Source organism: Megalops cyprinoides, chromosome 10 (assembly GCF_013368585.1).
Source record: "Megalops cyprinoides isolate fMegCyp1 chromosome 10, fMegCyp1.pri, whole genome shotgun sequence".
Taxonomy (NCBI): domain Eukaryota; kingdom Metazoa; phylum Chordata; class Actinopteri; order Elopiformes; family Megalopidae; genus Megalops; species Megalops cyprinoides.
The window spans coordinates 28542818-28566544 of NC_050592.1; the positions used below are offsets into that span (position 1 = coordinate 28542818).

The following is a 23727-nucleotide window of genomic DNA, read 5'->3' on the forward strand; positions in this document are numbered from 1 at the left end:
ACTGTGTTGTGCAGTGGCAAGAACACAGACACACATACTACCTTAGCACAATAATTACTCCACCAGTTACAATAGACTTTCCTTATTTGAGAGGAAATGGATGTTTAAAGTAATGTAAGGGGTGAATTTAATAGGTCACATTCTGGTACTTGAAACATTGACATAGAAAAAAACCTTATAAACCTTATAAACATTAGCCTGCTAGTGTTTTATGTATAGCTGTGATATGCTTTGATTAGATATATTCTTTTCTTTAATTTGTCTTTTTAATTGCCACATCACAGCATAAGTGGCTGCTTGCTAATGTTGAACATTTAACTTTTAAGTTAAACTCAATTAGTTTCTCCTCAACAGCTATGGCTTTGCTTAATTTACATAATTACATCCATCCTTGTGTCTACTGTATTCTATAACTAAACAATTGCACCCATAAACATGAACACATTTACAAACATATTATTGCAATATTCATACATACATTTACATATACATATGTCTGCATCATAATCAAAATACTGCTATCTCACAGCTAGAGGGCATCCCACACCAACTTAATGCTATTCACAGACAACGTGCCTTCAAAGGGCAATCATATCAAGGAGCCTGAAGCTTTTTTTTTTAATTCCATCATGATTATCTTCATGCATAATATACTCAGAACAAGTGGGGCATTCTAGACATGATCTAATATTTATGACAAGTGTAATCACATAAGCTGATTACCAAGGTTCACAGAGGGGGAAAAAAAGTTTATTTTTCTGGAATAGAAATCGTTAAAGCTGCTCATTCTTTTACAGGAAAAAAAAATCACATATCAAACAGGGGGCAGTGAGAGTTGTCCCATTGCAAATAAAGAACTTAAATTTTAGTTTTCAGATTTCAATGTTTGTGCACGGGTGTGGATTCTTTGATCAGTCTTTTAGTGAAAAATTCAGCATCTCTCAGATAATAATTGATTTCACGAGCTTTGGGTTTTGCAGCTAAAGGCCGTACCTGCCAAAGAAAAGATCACATTTGGATGTGGGTGGGGAGAAGTCTCTCCTCTAATGAGAAGCAGAGCTGGGCGTGCCAGTGCCCATAGGTAAACCCATCCATTTGCCCGAGACAGGCGGGGAGGTCCCGGCCCACTCAGCCCCTCTCGCCTGGAGAATTCTCCAGACTGAGGGCTTGGGTCGGAGAGCTGATGAAGCCTTTTTTGATGACTGTTTATGGTGAAATACAGGCTTTGGTCTTGAGGTTTCTCTTCCCTATTCACATTTATACTATCAGATGATACTGCCTGTAAAGTCCTGATTATGTTAATGTTTACTGTACTCTTATTACATGAAGGGAATAATAAAAATTTGAAGGCATTTTCCCACAGGAGCAAGAATGATTCTCTTTCAGAAAAACTATTCTCATTCACAACTTTTCCATATTATATCAGCTCTGTAATCTTCGTTATTTTACAGTTTTATGAAATGTTCAGTTCAGTGTGGTACTGCCATTGTCATTGCTTTAGAACAGCATATTACCATCAGTACGTTATTGTATTTAAAAATAGATATGTACAGATTTTGAAGAAATCCTTGTCTTTAAAGCAGTCTGTGAGGTGATGTGCATCAGAACAGCTATCGCTAGTCTTTCTTCAAACAGAACTTGAACCTTCCAAACAACTTCACGTGGTTGGCAGTTTTAGTTGGAGGGACATCTGCTCTAACCCACTGTATTCGAAGAGAACTGCACTTGACATTAGAACATTAGAAGATCATGCAGAAACATTAAGATGCCTTTGGAGAATGTAGCAAGGATTTATGGTGCATGGCGGGGGAACCCTCACGGCTGGCCTTTTTCTCAGTGGCTCCCCAAACTGATCCCACGAGCGCTTGGCAACAGCTAGGCCCCAGCAAGTCAAATCAATCAGCCCCAAATCCAAAATGCTCTTCTTCATGCATGTAAATGTGCTGGACTTAACACCTTGGGTTGGTGTTTGATTGTCCGAGAAATGAGAAAAATATGATTTCAAACAGCAGCACCAGGAATATGTGAGTCTGTATCTGTGTGTGTGTGTGAGAATGGTCTCTGAAAATCCTCCAAACACCCGTGATTTCATCAGCACTGAAGCACTCAGTGAGAGAGATTAAATTTCCCTGCCCAGAGGAGTGAGGATAGGAGCCCTGCTATAAACTGTCTTGTTTAATTGTGATCCATCACTCTGCTGGACTATGTGTCACTGCCGGCATGCTAAATGAAGTGTCTGTGTGAGTGTCCCTCGTGCCACCTTTGTCTAATTCAGAGAGCTATGAAAGATCATGGCAGAGGGGTAGACCAGAATACTGCACACACACATAAACACACATACACACATGCCTAATTGTGCTCACTCCTGAATCAGAGGAGCATGTTCTTGTCCTTCTTCTTCTGAGAATGGGAGTCCTCATCCCACTCCTAGCTGTACTCCTCACCAAACTGAAATGTTTCCAATAAACTAACTGTGACCTATAAACTGAAGTCAGGACAAAATCTTAACTGCATAAACTGAAATGAGCATAAATGTATGATCAAAAGCACCTTATTCAAAAGGCATAGTGTTTTGGAGCATTCATTTCCATTAAGATAGTATGTGTGCAAGAGCTAGGAGGTAATATTGAATTGTATGAAATCAGAACCTTAGTTCAAAATCACATGTAACTCTATCTATGCAATAAGGGACAGAAGCTGGTGGGGTTCGAGAAAATCAAATGGCTATGGCCTATGTGTGTTTATTCAGGATATTGGACAGGATTGGCTATTTTTTCACATCCAAGCTAAAATCAACCAATCTCGTCATTCTACCTTCTATGTCTCATTGCTAATTAATATTCTCAAGCACCAGAGTCAGTATCAGTGAGCGGAGTCAGGCAATGCTATGTCTCCTGCAATCATTAGTATCATCAACATCACCATTTTAATCATCATAATCACCAAGCACAAGTGATGTTATCTGACAGGAGATGTGGCCAAAAACCTTTGTCTCTCACCTATTTCATTCATAGCTCTGCGACCTCTGTTATCTAACACATTTCATCTATATCTGTGGTAAAATGGATGCAAAGGTTTTTTACCTTAACCTCCCCAGAGCCAGATATGGTAACCTATTTCAAACTCAATCTCAGCTCATCACATGTTTAAACGGAGGTTACAGGGAGCTCGATGATGCCTTTGACTCAACGACAAGACGAATGGCCGTAAAAGCGATGCGTGACAGGTACTGCAGTCGGGTTGTTTCGCGCGTCTGTCTGAAATCGTCAATCCAATCAAATTAGTCGAACACATGTACAAAGGACCGCAGCGATCAAGATCAAGTGATTTCATTTTCTTCAGACTAAATGCACCGTGCTGAGAAACATGTATGAGCTAGAATAATGATTATCAGATCGGCGTGACCTAATGAAAAGAGAGACGTGCTGCTGGCAGAGCTACGTAACTTCATCTTTATGGTTCTAGTCATTCAGCAGTCGAAGACCAAATCTCTTCATCATAGCCTGTGGTTTAGGAAATCAATGCAGGCATGAGGAGACATTAGAACAGACGGTGCTTAAAGTTTATTCCGAAATATTTTACCTCTTATTTCCATCTCATCAACATACATTAGAAAGCTCTCTAGAACCAGTCATTAACTTTTAAAGCAAGTTTATTTAGCATAACAACGATTGGATTTTTAGCGGCTCATCTTTTTCATAAACATGCCAGCGAATGCCATTATTCGTGAGGGATGAAGAGAAGTACTGGCGCCAGTGAGATTTGATTTCAGTGGCAGAAATTGGATTACCGTCCATTAAGGGCCTCACACATAAATTTATAATGTTGTGAGGGGAATATTTTGTAGCCAGCCTCTCCCCCACTCCATGGTTTTCTTACCGGTGCAAAAGTATGTGAGAGATCACCGACGGCTTCCCGTAGGTCCTCGGCAACTGAATAATGATTAAAATAACACATCGGACATCTAATTCAATCGCGGACTGAGGAGGTGGGCAGGGCAGTTTCGGAGTTGAAGAAAATACGCTGCGCAATCAGAACGCAATCTTCCTGAGAAGAATAAAGAGCCATTAAAAAGAAGTTTAAGTTTTGCCCTGTGAGGACAATCCTTTATGCGATGGTCTATCTTGCCAACAGGCTTGACAGTAGGTTCTCTGGACAGCATCATTTAGCCTAACAAGATTACTCTGGAATACCCTCTTTCTCCCTGTGCTCTGCTTACAATCAGCGCGCTGCTTAGCAAGGGTGATTTAAAACATCTGCATTCCGATTTAAAAAGCTAATGTTAGGATTAGGTGGATCGTTATTTTCTCATCTATGCGACTGTGGAGGTTCTCGGGGAGATTAACCAGTAGGTTTGTTCTCTGTCCCAGGCTTTGAAGCCCATTCCGCTGACAATAAGTAAAAGCGAAAGCCTAACCCTGAGATTAGCTTCCTTAGCACCGAAACTCAGTGAAATGCATATGACTGACAGGTTGATTAATAGGTCAGTTATTCTATATTGTTTTGCAAAATCTACGGCTGCACTCGACGGCAACAATGTACTTTCTGTCTGAAATGCGTGTGCTTGAAAACCTCTCGAAAAGCTTATTTTAAAGATGTACAGACATGTTCAAGTCTGCTGATTTAGGACTTCATTCTTTTCAAACTGGAATATAGTAAAATCTCAGTTTGAACTGTAATCCGAATTTCGATAAAGTTTTTTAAGTGTGTTGAATTGGTGTTGCTGCCGCCAAAAGCCATACATAGCCTTACAGTGCAGGAGGATGGTTACCAAACACTAACAGATACGCACCACTGTCTTACTTTGTGACTCACCCTGACATCTGCATCTAAATACACGCTCCGAAGCATCGGCCCCTGCCTAGGTCCCTCTGAAATGATGGATAATTAGCTTTAGTTAAGTTTAATTACTGGCTGAATGTTGTGTTTAATTTCTGACGAGCAAAATAAAAAAAGCTTTGGGTTGGTTTTTCAAAGGGCCTCCGTGCTATTTCTGCAGGCTTGCCATGGCTCCGCCATGCCATTGAAATAAAGGGACCCGGGAGCCAATTAAAAGATCAAAGGAATCCTTCAATATTACAAATTTATACTGTAATTGTGGGGTCGATGTCAGCTATGCCTTTCACCCCTTGCTGAAAGAATAAGAAACAGCTATTAGTTTGTTGTCTCCACAAAAGTCATCTTATCTCTTTAAAATGTTTTTGTGATGTTTCTACATTTCATGCATAGTGTCCTACACCTGATGAAAACACTGATGTGACTAAGCTACCTATATCACAAAGCATCAGGCAAACTGGCAATAACTACATGTGATTCCATTTTTAAATGTGCTTTGAGTCAGTGTTTATAGAATTATTAGGTAATTGTAGATTTTCTATATTTTCTTTCACCTCCTGCTACTTAAATAATACATCCAATGCTGATGCATTGGCCAGTGTGACACGCCAATGAATCATTTCCACAATAAATCCAGCACATTGACATGACAAGAAATGATTTGGACAGGCTCAGTGCTTCACTGTTTTAATGATTGACAATGGGTGACTGCAAATGATACTTGACTTGGTTTTTGGCAAGAGGACGACAAAGCAAGGAAGACTGTTTACAACAGTCTCTGAAACATTCTGGCCACCCCATTCTTTTAAGACAAGCCGTAGTGTTCCCCAGCTGATGAGAACATTAATATAGCGGTCCTAACCCCCACCCCTCCCCCTCCCCTCTTTTTAGGAGAAAACCAGGGGCAGGGGGTGAAATGTGACCATAAATTCCTCCTTTTAAAGGATGCTAATTGTGAAAACGGACAAAAATCCCCAAGCTGCTGCAGACACAGCTCACAGTACTGTGATGAACATACCACTTGATAGAACATTTGTTTTCCATTTTACCCCAAAGCTGCATTTCCTGAGATGCGACTGCCAAAACTGGTACAATACTCGGCCCAGTGTTGTCTGAGGACGTCTGAAGCCAGTGAAATAATTTTACAGGAAAGAGGGGGAGAAAAGGAAAGCAATCTAAATGTTGCTGCTCTTAAACCCAGGACTGGAAATCCCGCTGGTGTGCTCAAGGGTGAGATTTATTTCTTAGCATAGATATTGAATACAGATCCCTGCTGAAACAATTAGAGCCTAGTATTTCATAGGGCCTTTTTATGGCGGGAAATAAAAACTCTGTTAACAGAAAAATCAGGGTGCACGCAATAAGTCAGCTTTGTATTTGGAGCTCTCAGCACTCTCGTAAGGCGGAGAACAAGACTTTCCAAGAAGAAAAAGCTCGATGCAATGTTATTCAGAGTTTCCCCCTCCAGATGCGCCCTGGTCCTTCGCTGTGAACGTCTTGACTGGGCCTATGTGATCCGTGGCAGGGCCTGGCATTGCTTAATGCGGTGGTGAAGCCCAGTGCGCCCGCTCTGTGGCAGCTAGAATCCGCCAGCATCCTGGGCTTTAACAACACCACGACTGTTCCAGGGAACCCACCCCAGCTGTGAGGGATGCGGGAGGTGCCTTTTTCAAGCAGTCTTTCATGGATAGACACAGAGAAGGGAGAACAGGGGAGCCTTGCATCTGAGACAGGGCAACTCCTGAAGCTCTGCAGCCTGTAATGTGTTATGTAACCCTAACACTTTTCTAAGAGTCATAGGCCTTTAACATAAACCACAGTCGTGCACACACACACATACAAGCACGGACGGAAGGCTTGTGTGTTACGTGGGCTGGTGGAAAAATTGACTATGACTGGGACAATCCCATCCTGCTTGACTGAGGAGTCAAAGGTGGCAGTAAGTCATCCATAGCCAAGTCTGTGTTGTGCACTCCCCCCGCCCCCCGCCTGTGACATCCCCCTATCTCTGCCCAGGGCTCCCTGGGGCTTACAAGATGTACAAGGAAATTGTGCTGCATGCTAGGCCTTTACATCTCATTTCTCCTCAAGCTCCTTCATCCTTTTCATCAACAGGAGACCAAAAGAGGAAATCTCCCCAGTGTCTGCACAGCGTAGGTCTTTCCAAGAGGAACCCCTTCAGACAAAACCAGTCTGACTTAAGCTGCAAAATGGAGAGCAGCAGCAATGCAAACCCGATGTTATCTAAGCCCCCGTGTAATGGCCAAAACCGAGCCCTGGCTCACCTTGTTTTTCTTCTTTCCCCCTTGAGTTTTGCGCAGGAAAAAACGGGTATCGTTGATTTAAACGGCGGAATCAAAGTCATATCAATTTTGCACACTCGTTTGCAAAACGGTCCTTTTTAATTATGGGGAAGTTGTTTGATGTCCCAAAATAACCTTGACTTCATAAAGAGTATCTGAAAGTAATCAGAAGTCACTGATCTTGGGGCAAATTCATGCACTGTGATATGCCAGTCAAGTAGACTGCTGAACGAACATGATTGCTTTTTATCATTCACCAGAGGGGTGGGATATCATGTGGGAGCTTTAGTCAACTCAGAGTAATTGCAGGGCGTAATGATTGAGGATGCGGTATTCCCTCGGTATGATTGAACCTGGTGTCAATAATTCCCCTCTGCTTGGTCAAAGTCAAACAGTGAGTTCTCCACATATGGAAGGCATTTTCCCATTTTTAGGCTTCCTTTGATTACTATATAATTTTGGAAGTGATTTCAAGGTCTCACCTAGTGAAAAAATGTGTATGGAATGCTAGCATTGACCTTGTTGAGGTAAGTATGGAAAGGTATTTAGATCTAAGGTTGACTCATGTAAAGCAAAGAATGCTTTATTTTTTTCTAAAGGCACAACTTTTGTGCATTGTGGTGTAGTCTATTTGGTTACAGATACCTGGGATGTATTCAATCATAAAAACACTGCACACCATTTCACAGATGGGTTGATGGGAGGTGAAGTCCACAGCTGGTTTAAATGTATTCCGCTGCCTTAATCTCAGAACTTCACTTCCCATCAGCTGTGCTGAGAAATGTTGAGCACCACTCAGTTTGTCGGGCTCACCGCGGACTTCCTGACTGCGAGAAAAGGTGGGGCATGCTGGGAGACCTCAGTGCTGAGAGCTCAAACAGAGCCCCTGATTGGTGCCTTCATGTCTCCTATCACAGGCCTTTCTGTTTATCTCTGCTGCTCCCCTCAGCCGTGCTGCTGGGTATCAGTGGGTCGCAACCCGGAGCGTCTCTCAGGATCATCAGCCTCTAATTACAAGCTGTGATGTCTCTGTAAAGACGCCCATGAGAGGGGCTTCTGGTGGCTCCGCCGGTGCAACTGTGCAGCAGATGTTTCTCCTCTGCTGGGGCCAGCACGCTCAGGGGGCGGACTTGGGCGTGCAGATCACTGAACAAAAATGCACTCCGTGAAACTAATCTTAACAGCCCCGGACTCTTAACCTCAGAGCCCTGGAGTCTGGGGTCTGAGGGCACTGAGCTTGACCACGAGTAATGGCTGTCCATTATCGTCAGAGTGCTGCTCGGTCTCGGAGATGGGCATGCGCCCTGTGTGTGTGCGCGTGTGTGTGTGTGCGTTCCTGTGTAATTTGCTGCTGTGAGACAATGGTTAGGGCTGCTCTTGCCACGTGCGGTCTGTGGAGATGAAAGCGCGTGCGGGCCTCAGCGGGAGCTGGCACCCGGCAGGGCCGAGGTCTGGCAGGCAGAGGGAGCGGCAAGCCGGGGCCGACACCAAACTCTCAGGACGCTGGGAACCCGGGGAGAGGAGAGAGAAGAGAGCTCGCCCCACCTCCCCCTTGTGCCCAGCCCTCCCCGTCCCCCCAAGCCCCCCGCTCCGCCCAGGGACCCACCACGCGCAGCGCTGGGGACATCCGGAGACGTTTAGGGCAATAGGCTTCAGGCATTCCTTCCCCCCTGCGGCTGCTACTTTGTTTGTTTGTGTAGGGTTGCTGGTGGTGGCGTTGCTTCAGAGCAAATCCCGCTTCCTCCCCGTTAGACCTCGGCGCTAGCTTCCTCTGAATACACTAGCCCTTCACAACCTGCAGGCCAGGCGAACTGTGTGTACCACTTTAATGTTCCATTGTTCAGACCCAGAGCCAGGAGCCAGGTCCAACACCTTTCCAGTTACAGAGGATCCAGCCATATGGCACGAGCAACATGATACCTGGCCTGTTCGGAATCTAAATACAGATTTGCTAGTACAATGTTCCATTCAAACACAACACGTTCGCACCACGGCTTGACATGCCATGTGTACAGTATGTGGCTGTTAGTTTAACGGAGTGTTTTTTATTAAGACTATTCAGATAGCTCTTTCTGATAGGGAAAGCACTCCAGATTTGCCACTTTCCCCCAGGAAAGGCCAGATGAAATAATACACAGCACAGTTCACACTAATATCCATCGTCTCTGAAAGCTCTCTCCGTGTTTATTGTTCATGCCTGTGGTATGACGATGGATTCTCCATATAAAAGCCAGTGAGACATGGGGTGTTTCAAATCCTGCTTTCTGAAGACAGTTGCTGACAAAATGACAGGGGCATTATTTATTTTGGTCAAAGAGCAGGGCACTTTGCGGGGAGTTAATCCGAGATGTCGACTCCCACTCTCTCCCCCGACAAGGAATGCAGGCCACGCTGGACTACACACTACCATCAACGGCTCTCTCCCCTGTGGAACATTTACAACTGCAAAACACTTGAAAGCAACACAGAAAGGAAATTTCCGGAAGACCACAAGAATAAAACAAGCATCACTGGTGTGTGTAGAAAAGCTTTCAGCACCCTTTTTGTTTCAGGTTCACGGTAGTGAGAGGATGATTACAAAAGTAATATTTCATATTTTTTTAGTTTGTAACCATGGCATAGTAGGGAAGCTGTGCAAAATCACAGTGTATTGTTTGTGTGCAAGCACCAGTTTCATTCTAACACGTGATGGCAACACAGCACGCTTTCTAAATGGGTGCCTTTTTGAGGGTGTGTACAAAGCAGAGAAAAGTTATTTAATTTCCTACTGAGAGACCATTTATTCCAGTGAATTCTTCAGAGCATTTCAAGACTGCACACAGTGGCTCTAATGTTGTCCTCAGGACCACTGCTGAGTTTCTGGAGAGGGGACCCTGATACTAAAGACAAGCCACAAAGGTTTGCCTGAAACCACGATGAGATCTCACATAAAGTGCAACCTGCTCCAACCTAAACACAAACAATGCGCTCTTCCTTTTCAGCCAAGCCTGACCTCACTGCAGCATAAACATACATTCTGGGAGGACATAAGGCATTAGCATGGACCACCTTCTGCAATCCTACACCCCGGATCTTCCTAAGTTACTACTTCTTTGTTTCACTAATGGTTGGAGTGCATGAGTGACAATGTTATTATTTTGTTACGTAATTATACTATTATTATATTGAGGGTTACAGATTGGTTTTGATGTTGTGAAGGTAGATTTACATTGCTAGTTTCATGATCTGGTTCAGCAGTGGGTGCGGTTTTCTTGGGATGAAAATGAAGGCATTCATAATAAAAGGTAGCCAAACTGTAATCATGCACTGTGACCATTACCGCCGAACTGACTGAATGGGCCCAGGCCTTTGATTTTGGCTGGTGAATTCATTTTCAAATCAGATGAAATGGTTGGTTGGTGTTATCTTGGTTAATAAAATGTGATCTATGAATCATCGTAGCCTCCATGGTGTTAAAACAAATCCAGTCATTTACTCCCTGCAACTTACGGCACCCACTACATGAATGAACTGTAATGAGACCAGCAGAGACAGTAGCATTTCTGAACGTTCATTTTTTGCCTTCTGTTGATTGGACGCTTGTATCAGGATACAATGATTGTCAAGCCAATGAGTTTCATCCCCTGTTCCCTAGACCGTGCTTTGCCATTAGCCTTCTCAAGTCGTGGGTCAGTGGGGAAGGGTAGCAGACCCCGTTCTCTGTTAAGAGCAGGATCGGGTTTCAGAAATTGGAGTCTTGTGCAGGGAGACGCCCTCTGAGGCAGTTTTTTCCCACCGCTGGTCCTGGGGGCACGCTGGGTTTGCTGGTTTCACTCCACTTACACTCTCAATTGGTTAGGTTTGATTGATCTGTTAACCAAACTCCAGGTCTGACATCATTTAACAGGTAACAGCTGTTGGTCCTTTGAGAAGGAAATGCGTTTCTGATGTGGTGTTTGTGCAAACGGAGAGACACAAGTGAAGGTATTTCTTCAGCTTCTGTTCATCTGTGCCCTTTCAACAAATGAGTAATGCAAAATTTTGTTCAGATAGATTAAAACTCATTGGGAGTTCAGTTGACTGATTTAAAATTTAGAACAATTCACTGTAAGACTTATTAAGCTTCACTGGGACAGCTGCCCCAATTGGTTTAAAGGGCATACAGTACATTAACAAAAGTATGTGTATATTTTTAGAAAGACACATATCCATATGTAAACACATTTTCTTCACGAGGAATTTACAGCACATACAAGACTGTCAAAAGATCTTAAATACAGGTCAGTGGTCACTAAACAGTTCAAACTTAATTCATTTTAAGCGTTTGAAAAACAAAAAAAAAACAGCATGCACAGGACCCCAGGACCACCACAGAGAAATTCTGCCCTAAACCACAGTGGACAAAATTGTTCAAATAAACCCCAGAATGTCTATCAGCCTGTAGGAGCTAGGCCTGAATATTATAAATAATGGCCATCGAATGGCAGAAATGTTAAAACTGCGACTATCCTATGGGAACTGCTGTTGTAGAGACTGCTGATGTGTAAGCCAATGGATGTTTAGCAGTAAGCAGAAGAGAGTAGAGGTCAGCCAATGAATGTCAGCAATTTTCTCGGCCACACCCTTGGATCTGCCTTTTATGAAAAGACTTCTATTTGTTAAAAAAAAAGAAAAGAAATAAACACACATGAATGGTTTATATGTCTTTAAAAGTGCGTAGATGTCTTCTCACACGAATTAAAAAAAACCCCGCTACCACAGCGGAGGCGTGTCCTTCTGTGCCGGCCCCGCAGAGTCGGCTAATTAAATGAAGATTAGCCCGTTGGCACGGCAGTCACAACAGCCAGGGCGCGGGGTGTGGATAATCATGCCGCCGCTGCATTAGGCAATTACTGCGCTCACTCTGCCCTGGGAAAAAAAAAACAGCCCTGTGCATCTCTGGCTGAACGTTCTATCCGGGATTGCCTGTGATAACGCCTTGGCGTAATCCGCCGTCAATCGCCTGCAACAGATCAAACCCTGTCAGAGGCGATCGCCAGAAAGCCCGTCTGGTCGCAAACCCGAAGGTGCACGAGAGCAGGGACAGGGAAGCCCTCTCCCCGAAAACATTCCAGGGTTCGCGGGTTCTCTCTCACGAGCGAGGGCGGAGGTGCAACGGTCGCCGTTCGCCCCTGGAACGTGTCACCCCCGCGTCTCTCGCCGGCCTCGCGAGATCGTGCTCGGCAAGATTGAAATCAGCCCCTGGGCCCGGAGCGTGCGTCTGTGCTCTGCTGCTGGCGCGATCGCGGGACATCTGACACAACCAGTTTCAAAAATGGATTTGGAGTTTGCTTTTCCAAACCAAACACGAGCCACAGTCAGATGTGATCATACTGAGTGCTTAATTGAAATGTTCAGAAGAAAAAAGACCCAGCCTGCCAGAGCCTCAATCTCCCGACTATTCAGCCATAAACACACAAATTCCGTGCGATGCAATGCACAAATTATGACAAAAAAAAAATTCCCAGTGTGTTGCCTGGTGTCACGGAGGGTATGCATTTCAGAGCACAGTTCCATTTCTCCGAAGCCATTATTGCTCTTAGAATTGTTTTACACAGGACCTGTTCCAGATGGTTTCCAGACCACAGGGATGTGTACCATGAGTGAGCAGGTCGACCGCGCTGTTTGCTGATGGGAATCGTAGATCGTGGGCCGGATGGATTCGGGCCTGGTCCCCTACGGTAGGCCCGCTACAGTAAAGTCCACCTTAACTACAAACATTTCCTAGTCCAGAGTCAGGCCAGGTGTTCGATGTCCGCGGCAGCTCTGTGCTTAAGTGGTACTGGGGCCCAGACCAGCTGTCTGTCACTCCTAGTTGTATTCCATAGCCATAATCCACAATGATGACAATGGTGGGTTGTTATGTTACACAGTGCTTGCCCAGAAAAACAGCAGGGACTATCAGGCTGCACTTTGGGTTTCCTTTGGATACTAATGGACGTCTGTGTCCTTATATGTACTGACACAGCATATCTCTTATGCACAGACCTAAGACAGCACGCATGCCTATGTGTGTGCAAAAGAGTTACGTAATACATAAGAACCATTGTAACATTGGGATTACCATTGTCTCATCTGTGCCATGGACAGAAAACTGTAAATCTGTGAGCAAACTCTGAAGAGGCTCCGGACTTTAACAGCGTGATGGATGACAGGATGACACACCAAGCGATGCCCCTGAAGAATATCCATTGGGTAAAATTTCACCATGCGGGTGTCTCTTGTTTCAGATGGGGAGATGCAAACTGCCCTGATCAATACTTCAGCAGGCTCAGCCAGGGGAGGCAGGTACCTAATCCAGCCTGCATTGAAAATCATTATGGGCTTGCCTACGCTGCCTCGTCACCATGGTGCCAGAGTGTGCTCGGCCCTCTGTGTCTGCTCCCCTGCAAAGGTGTTTGAGCGCAGCTCACTGCTATTGTGCTTTTAAGATGATGAAAATTCAAAGAACATGGAGTCAAACACATGGCAACCATGGCCCAACTGAACTCCACCTCAGGTTCGGAATAAAATACTGTATTTTAAAAAAACAATCGGGCAATGTGTTTCAATGGCACAGTCATTTAGGGTTCTGCTCCTCCTCAGTTTCCAAAGATCTGAGAATCATTTTGAGACAATATCAAGTTATTTACACAATATATAACAGCATTCAAATGGAATGATGTACTATCTGAAGTTTGGGAAAAAAAAGCATCTTTTTTTGCGTTTAAACAGTCAGGGATTCATGTGCAACTGGTAATGACAAAACCATTCTACCGCCTGTCACTTGTCCATTTGTGAACCAGTGAATACAATGACAGAAATGCAGGGACATCTCCTGGGGAGCCGTAATGGAGTCAACATTGAGAAAGCATTTGACAGTCCATCTCCATGGAACGCTTCCCTCTCCTGGAAAATTGGACGCTTCACGACACGCCCGCTCACCCTTAGGAGATGGTCAGCTGTGGTGGCGGGCATATCGTTTGCCGAAGATCTACTATTAATAAACAGTGATTTCAGTCTGTCCGCAGGCCTCCCTGGGGGGGGGGGGGGGGGGGGAGTAAGTAAGTAAGAGGGAAGATTTCGAGTTCCCCAGAGAGGCCGTGCCTGTTCTGGCAGCCAAGGGACAAAAAAAGGGCCCTGTTTCAATGCCATGAAGCGTAATTCGCTTCTCCCATCATGGCTCACTCCGTTCGATAACTCTGTTAAAGAGCAGCACATCAATTTCACAGCCACCAGGGCCCAGCTTCAGAGATCATTTCTCCTGTCCTACATATGTTATGCCGGTTAGAGCTGAAGGACGCAGATCTTTCACCAACGTCACAGTGTTATTTAAGCATGCTGATATGCACGCAGGGCAAATGTCAAATGAAGCTGACGTAAATGGCGCACCTAGTCCTGAAGCATCTTATGGTCATGCTCCTGATTTCTTTATCTTTGGAAAAAAAAAAAGATTTCCTGTCTCTATTTAATCCATCGCAATCTGTAAGGCCTGCCGTTATGTAATCCGATACTTATCTTGAACGCTGCTGTCTGTTCACGTCTTCAGCAAATTAGACATAGGCATTTACTCCAAACCCCTCCTTTAATTTCCTCCGGAGTGGACTAAAGTCTCTGAGGAATCGTTCTGCTCAGCATCAGTGTTTCACTAAGACTAAAAATTATACATTGTGTTTACAGTCTGTGCCTAATCCTATTTATGTCTGAAGACATTTGTTACACTGCAGAGTAAAGCTGCCCTATTGGGTGGCATTCATGGCTGTATTTGCAAAGTCCTCAGAATCCGATGTATTGCAAGAGGTCAACTAGAAGGTTTAGAAGGGATCCCGTCTCAATGAGTCCTTTCTATGAACCTGGTGATGTTTATCCTGAGAGTCTACTGCTTTCCAATGTCCTCCACACATACGTACAGCTCTTGGCCTCATGGGCCACCAGGACATTTTTTCTTTAAAATATTAATTAATTCTTTTGCCATAGTACTATTCATTCTATTCATAAATAATTATTTCCATAAGATGTAACCTACCCCATTTATCAATTGTTGACTAACTGAAAAAACGTGACTAAAATTCAAAGGTTTCTTCTTGTAGTCCAGGCCCAAACACGAAAAACTACAAACATGGCTACCACCATCACTCTCTGAGGTTCTGTTGTTTATAGAGCATCAGCATCTGCATCATAAGTTACTAACACAGGCCCGGCCCCAACTCCGTGTGAGCAACACGTTCTGTAAAAGATTTATTTTTGGAAGAGGACCGCAGGCGTGACACGCGGGCCCCAGAGACGCGCGAATGGGACCCGATTCACACGTCCCCTGATCAGCCCCGGCAGCGGACTGAATGCCAAAATTTTGAAAGGGAAAGGAGGGGGGACGGCTCAGCCAACTTTTGCAGTGATTCACAACCACTGACCTCATGCTGAATAACTGATACCAGTAACAGAGCAGAACAATGTCAGATTTTAATTAAAGCTGGCTGTAAAATACTAAGAGAAAGGTCAAGTGCACAGTGAAAAAAAGAATTGAAGGGAAAATTCATCTCCAGCAAACCAGAACGGTACATGACAGCGGAAGGAAAGAACATGTGCAGAGTATCACAGTTTCCAATTTGGAAATTACCAACAGCCAGTATATGCATACTGTATTTCAGCAGACACGTTTAGTCTTGTTTTTTTAACTACTTCAATAAATAATGCTCAATGCCTGTAAGATGCAAGATACAATATTTCTGAAAAATGATATAAAAACTGAGCTGTTTTTTTCTTTTCTGTGAAACAATGAACTTTTTCCCAGAGCTGTTATGTATGCTTGAGTCAACAAAGCATTTATTTTAATGTGTCACAGAGAGAATGATGAGGTTGAGGTCTCATCCAAATACCTTTCATCTTTTGTAGCTAGCACCAGCAAACCTCTCACCTGCCTTTGTCTCCACTTCTAACTCCAGACTCAAAACCAATTAGTCAGTAATGCAAAGCACTCTGGGAAAATAACAACCTAAGAAGCAGGAATCAGATTAACCTACAGTGCTAGACCTTTCCTGCGCATAACTTGTCCTCTTAGTTTTCTTGTCCTCTCTCTTTTTTTTTATCTTACTCTCAATGCTAAAAAAGAAAGGGGTCTACCTTACTAAGCCCTACAACAGCATATTTCAGCTTTTATGATACTGTACTTTTCTGGAATCCCCACTGTAAACCAGATTGCAGGGAATTTAATCGAACATTCTGTAGATGCAACGTTATAACAAAGGCCACCAATCTTATTTTTCACAAAAAGTCCCCTCTTGTGTCTTTGTGTGTTAAGGGTGCATGTGTCACAGTTAGGCAGTGAGGAACATTTATTTAAAGACTTCATCCTTATCTGTTCTATCTGTGTATTCACTTGTTCTGTTATAAACACCTGTCTGTAGGTTGTCATTTGCATCTTGGTCTTCCTCTGTTCTTAATCACAGGTTCACTGTACAAAAACAGCTAACTAAAATAAGAGAGACAACACATAAAACAAAGACAAACACCAAAGACCCCCATGGGAAAAAAGAAATCTCTGTTGTTGCCTTTTTAGCCACTTTCACTGGCTCTATGAGTCTTCATTGTAAATCACGATTTTTAAAAACAATTAATGAGCGTATTTTCATGCGTATTTTCATAAATGTTGTAAATGAGGATCTTCATAAACTGGACTGTTGAGAAATGGGGACTGCCTGGATATGTTATAAAAGTATTACCAAAGTTGATGCTTCGGAAATGTATATATAACCAAAATAAATGGTTGCTTTGTTGCTAACGTTTGTTAATGTTAGTTATGTTTAAAAACACACAGTATCTTTAATGTTAAGTCCATAGGTGGTAGAGTAAGGCATATATTGTGAACTAACAAATCAAATAATATAGTTTTAAAATAATAATGTATTGAATGGTATGTGCCATGCTGAAGCGACAACACGTGACATATTTTGGCACATTTGACATTTATTTGAATTTATCTTCTGAGACATAATACTATTTCATGAGGACTGAATCTAGCTCATTTTGCCTAAGAAAATTAAGCACCATTTATCTGGTATTAAATATCATAGTTCTTAATGTAAAATATGAAAGAGAAGTGTAATCATATCCAAGTAAGAATAAGTATAAACTGCACTGAAAAAACACTCATACTGTTGATTGATCAGCACATTCTAAAGTTGCATCAATTTCCATGAATATGTTTGGTTTGTCTGTGAAAATGAAATATTTCAGGAGTTCAAGTGTTTCCCTTGCTATATTTATACAGAAATATTTTTCCACAGAGTTTCCCTCACTTTTAATGCACGCATACCGCAAATAGCCCCAAACAGCATGGAGGAAACAATGTGCCATTGAGGAAACCTGTACTTCTTACTTGGACAAATTCCACAGAGGAGGGGGAAAAAAGCTAGCGAGCTCACTTAATTCATCAGCCATGGAAAAATACAGATATTTCATGCATAAAACACTACTGTAACCTGAAATACAACAAAAAACAGGTGCTGGGCTGTTTTTTTTTAGAAAGTAAACAGGTTCTGAGGACTAAAGTAAATAAGAGTGAGGTTTGGGCAGGGGAAGTGGAATTTGGGAGAGGAACTTTCTCCACCCTGGAGATGTCCCATGGCTTTCATTTGGTTTCTTTTTTTCACGGAGGCCAGCACACCTCAGCGTACAGAGAGGTCATTTCAAATGGTAAGCCTATTCCCCTGAACTGAAATGAAATTGACCACAAGTCTTGTTCATACTGTGTCACCCTCAATAACAAACAGTATAACTTGGTAGCTGAAACCCATATTCATCCGTATAGTATCTTTGTATGTTAATTTAGACAATAACTGTCTCTGCATGGTTCTGAGTGGTACATTCTCTGGTACCTTCTCTCCATTAGATACAACAATGGAGAAGCGCTCTTTAAACGTCTTGGCTAAAACCTAAGTCTCGATTTAACACATGATCCATACTTTTATCCCTGCATAGGCACAGACATTATACGTTTGGCAGCCCTTGCACCCTTAAGGCCAATGTGGAGGGCCTCAAGTTCCTCCCTGTGGACTGCAGCTGTGGGACCCTGTCCCTGTATGCTGCTAACCCACAGTCTCTCCCAGTTTAAAAAAATGCATGAACAGGTTAGGCGTGGGATTTCCCTGATGTCTATTCCCCCTGGTTTGCTTTTTAAGAATGCTTTTTAGCATTCTCCACTTCAAAGCATGCCATTCAAACACATTAAGCATTTGTGTACATTGCCAAGATTTGGAACCTGATGAAGACATAAGCAGTTCAGTACACCCACTGATGATGGAAACAATAAAGGTGTGTTAAAAAGTCACACCTTCAAGTCACACCACACAAAAGGATTAAATGTGCTACCAATATACAGTTAGCACCCAGCCCTCCACCACATCCATCCCTCAAAATGTTGAGGAAAAACCTTAAAGTGTAGGCGGAGTGGTCTCACCTCTTTTGCCACAGTGTCTCATCGCCATTTTGCACCTCCTGGACTCGGCGATGGTGGGGCAGGGTATCGTGTCCTTGGGTGGCTTTTTCACAATTTGCCGCGTCCTCGTCTCCAGGCCCCACTTGAAGCCGCAGGTCTTGTTTCTCCTGGTGCAGGTCCCCCACTCGCTCCACTGGCCCACCTCACACCCCTCTGTGGAGCAGTCAGACGGTCAGCGTAGGGTACAATGTTCTCCTATCTCCCATCCCAATCCACCGCTAAGGGTGTAGCATTCCCATTCCAACTGCGATTTACTTACACTCCTTACATTTAAGAATTTTCCATCTCACTTTCCCTAGGCATTACTTTTACTGCTAGGCATGCTTTCTATAGATGTGAAAAAGAAGCTTGGCAGACGCCTCACATTTTTACATGTGCTCCATTTATACAGCTGGATATTTACTGAGGCGGTTCAGGCTAAGCACCTTGCTCAAGGGTACAGCAGCGGGGCTTCACCAGGGAACTGAACCTGCAAAACCCCCGGTAACAAACCCAGGTCCTTAGCCTGCGTCACCATTGTGCTTCCTTTCCCAGCATGCAGAGGGAATTGGTAAGGAACGACGGCCGAGGTTCCCTTACCGCCACACTCCATGCTGTCCTCTGACGGAGCGAAGCCTTCAGGGCACTCCTCAAAGCAGCGACCTTTGTGCAAGTAAAAGCCCGCCTTGCACTTTGTGCAAAAGTCTTTACTGAAGCAAGACTCACAGTTCTCTATCCTGCATCCTGCGAGAGAAAAGAGAAGGAAACGTTCGTCAGGACAAACAGCGATCTCATCTGGAACTGATAATCGCTGGGGCCTTGAAAAGATTACGACCACAACGAAATACCCCCCCCCCCCATACACCCCCTACACCCCCACCCCCAGAACACTCCTCTCTGGGGCGATATTTCACCAGACTAGTTCTCCCTCACACGCATTGTTGTTTTAGCATACGCAAACAAAGGGGGTTGGGAGCAAGTGCTACAGTGAATGACAACGTCGGCCTTCATAAAGGATTACCTCACACTGACCTCTTTCAGCAATGGAAGGGAGAGAGATCACAGTAATATCCGATGTTTGGAAACAAGGAACATTTCTACTGTGTGCAGTCGGAACCGGTTGGTTATGAGAGGCGACTCTCAGTGATTAATTGTGAGAATTTTTCAGACGCAAGTAAATTTGGATGAGACCTCAACCAAAGCATATGTGCTTTGAGGGTATCTTTAGAAAATGTGGGAATGGCAAACACGATTGTCACATGAGCTCAAAAAAATGGCCCGATAAAGACACTGGCATGCCGGTTGCCACTCAAGTCCTCTTTAGGCAAGATTTGGGAATTAAAAGATTTGTACACCCTGTCAAGCTGTGGCAGTGGACGAGCAAGAGGCCAGTCCCTATTTATCATCCCACGCACCACCCAGCCACAGCACATAAAACACAAAGAGTACGGTGACATATCATCATGATCTAACCCTTCAAATAGCAAGTCAGGCACAGCAAATTACACGTGTTGCGCACGGCCGACGTGCTGGAGAGCATAATTAAAAAGGGGTTCCTGGAGATGTGTAATTTATGACACTCCTTAGAAGCCCAAAGTGACTGATTACCGACCAGATTGGGTTTCAGATTGCGAAGGCTTACATCCGTCCAAAGCAATGGCTTCCCAATGTAAGGCCAGGTATGGAAGCATCTGTTCCCTGCTCAAATTAGTCCCCTCTTGTGTCTTTGTGTGTTAAGGGTGCATGTTTTAGTGATTTTCCACATTTCAAACACACAAGGGTTTCGCTTTTATCTCTGACCCTTCTAGGCCCCAAAAAGGTTCTCGCAATCACGCCCCTTAATTATAACATCTACAACTAACCATCATTCCCTCGTCGTCCGCATTCCTCGACGAGGGGTCCTCCCCTTCGCTTTGAACACTCAAATACAGCCTCTGCCCACTGGCTTGGGTCTCTCACGCTTTCCCGAGCAGTCTAAACAAACCCAGTGTCCTGAAACACTTAAATCAGGCCCGTCTGAGGCACGCCCACAAAGCGCGTCATACTCTTTGCCCAGGGACCCAGTTACTGCGCAGGGACTCCAGGGAGTGTCCAAGCACTCTTCCTACAAGAGTGAAAATTGCTTCCTAACAGAGCCCATTAACTTCAAAATAGCTTATTTATATACATTATTATTATGTATTATTAATTTATTTCCTTTCAAAACACTCACTTCCTGTCCGAGCACTCTCACTTCCTGTCTGAGCACCCTCGCTTCCTGTCCAAGCACACTCACTTCCTTTTCTGAGTCCACTTGCTTCCTACCAGAGCGTGCCCTGTGTCTTGGGAAAAGGAGAAGCGTGAAGCAGCACATAAGTTGGCGCGCAGATGAAAGGGGTGTCCCGCGAGCCACATTGCTCAACCGCAGCACAAGAATGCAAACTATGGCATGGAGGAGCGCTCTCTTTCCGTCTTGCCACTGCATGTGTTTTCCCACGGCTGATACATTTCTGCAAGTGCATCCTTTGTTTAATAAACCCACACCCTGTGCCGTGTAGAGTTTACACGGCGCTGTAGGGATCTTGGCGTTGGGTTCGCGAGCGAGGCCACACAAACGCACCGCTGCCCTTTGTTCTGCCTGTAATAAGAACTCGCCGAGCACAACGCTCTTACACATCCAGCTGAGGACAGACAAGAGCAGCTCATAAATCAGTGCCATAATTGGAGAGCAGCCCTCTGCCTTTAAACGCTGGTGATCACCTGAGTATCTCTCACCGCACGAAGGCAGAGCAAAAACACATGTGGCCCTCATGTCAAGCGTTGGTTTGCTGCGCGAGCCTCAGCTGTTTACACCGACAAACAGCGGCCATTGCGCCGCAATGAGAGAAATCCGCTACGGATGAGGGCACAAAATGGAAAACCGACCGGATTGATCCCTCCTGTGTAAGACACTGGAGTTCATTGAGTGGTTCTTGTCTTACAGGACACAAGAAGTTCTCATCAGGTCATACAGTAGTAAAAACAGGGTTACCTGATCTCAGCAAGCACAAAAACACAAAAAAGTGACCAAAACAGATCAAATTCAAATGTTCACCCTCGCTGATCTCTGCATGCGTAAGGGAAAACTGAGAGAGAATGTAAGCTCAGATGCAGTATCACCGCTCAGTGTATTTCTCGCAGCCAGAAATCCATATGAACGGGTGAAGGTTGGCCGGATTTTTTTTTTTTTTTTTTATCGGATTAACCTCAACATCACCTTTAAAGTCCCGTCTAGGTGCTTCTGGGAGACTAATAAGAAATAATGAGGTGACTGGCTCTGGCACGGCACGCAGAATGCAATGGAGGGGGCAGTGCAGCCAATGTCTGATGCCTTAACCGCATTATCTCTCCGCCCGTTTCTCAACGCAATTAATTCTAAAGCAAAAATGTGGGAGCCTCAGCCCTGACAGGGACTCAGAGGCACCCAGGCAACAACTTGCATCCTCATTATGCTCCACTGTGTTGGAGCACATTGCTCCCTTATTCATGTTTCCCATCACGGCTCTGCATGGTTTTCATGTCAAGTGCACTGCGATCTGAAGCCTCAAGCTTTCGAATTATCTAACGCTGTAGGCCTTGCGGAAAGCATGCCCCTTTGCTGTGGTCTGGACAGAGCACAGAAAAAGGAACAAATTATATCGCAGACGCTCAAAGTGAGTGTCGAATGTGAGGGCTATGCTTGAGACCTTCTTGCCTTGCGTCACTGTTTTTTTTAAGGAATTGTTTTAAAGTGGAAATGAGCTTGGTGAAATCAACAGGTCTTTTTCCTGTGAGTGGGAGTGGTTGGGGATTGTCGAGATGAACTGGCTGCTGAGAAGCTGCAAAGTTGCCTAGAACACAAACCAGGCATGCTGTTGCGCAACAGAGCAGTCCGCACTATGACAAGACAGACATCACAGTGCAAGAACTGCAAAAAAAAGAGAAGGGGGGAGGGGGAATCATGTTTTTCCATCTGTCCATTCCCAGCTCTGCTGAGAGCATGGCCGATACGACCCGCTTTTTTCTCACTGGTGTTTGGCTTGCGTATTTGGGGCAAGCCCCATGGTGTCCCAAATCCGTGGACACGCTGCATCACCCACATGCAACACCATGCTGGTGTTCCTGTCGGTCGGGGAATGGAAACATCTGAAACAAGGACCGTCACGGCATGCTGGCTACGCTTGAGGGGCCTCACAGACACCAGGGGCCCCCTGGCTGTGTTATGACAGGTCAATATCCAGCCAGAGTGCTGCTGATGTACCCCTGTGCCTGCCATATGGAGCATGAGCACACACACACATACTCACACACGCGCACACACACACATGCATGCACACACATACACGCACACAGACATGCATGCACGCACACACACACACACACACGCACACGCACACACACACACACGCATACACACATACACACACACACGCACAAACACACACACACATTCACACACACACACACACGCACGCACACACACATACACACAGACATGCACTCACATACACATACACTCACACATATGCACTCACACACCTACTCCAACAGTACCCACATTCACATCATTAAGCAACAGCAGGGTGTGTCCCTTAGGAGGTCTGACATTGTTGTTAGCTGTGGTTGGAGAGCTACGATGATGAATTGTCACTGTCCGTGATCCTAAGAGACCGATGCCACTTCAGCTTCCACTGGAGCACCTGGTAGTAATATCTCATTTTTCCACAGGGCAACGCTTTTGTGGCAAAGCTGGCATCGGGTGTCATGTGGAAACACTTGGGCACCAGTCAGGGGGTAACAGGGCCACGTTTCGTGTGGCAGGCATCCACCTCAGACCCAACAAATTCCCACACTATGCTTTAAGCCGAGCTGAGAAAGGTGTGGGTGGAGCTCGTCCAACTCTTGCGCGCCTTGTTAAAGTGGCAACGAAGGGGCAAGAACAACAACAATGGTGTTTGGCAACAGTTTTTTTTTACTACAAGAGTGGCAATAAAACAACAAAAAAAAAGAAACGAAAAAAATTGCCCCAAGATGTCTCAAGTGGCATATATACTGGCACTCGGAGAGCTGTGATATTTGAACCACACTTCCAGGATATTGGCAATCTCAGGCTTCACTAGC

The 23727-nt window shown here is 44.5% G+C and overlaps 1 protein-coding gene across 1 annotated transcript in view; it reads right to left on the reverse strand.

Annotated features, from left to right (window-relative positions):
- rspo2 (R-spondin 2) overlaps positions 1 to 23727 on the reverse strand; it is a 53675-nt gene that overhangs the window by 1975 nt on the left and 27973 nt on the right. The window contains exons 4-5 of the mRNA XM_036539600.1: positions 19210 to 19353; positions 18592 to 18783 (exon numbers count right to left, since the gene is read on the reverse strand). Coding sequence (XP_036395493.1) covers positions 18592 to 18783; positions 19210 to 19353 — 336 coding nt within the window. The remainder of the gene's footprint in view (positions 1 to 18591; positions 18784 to 19209; positions 19354 to 23727) is intronic.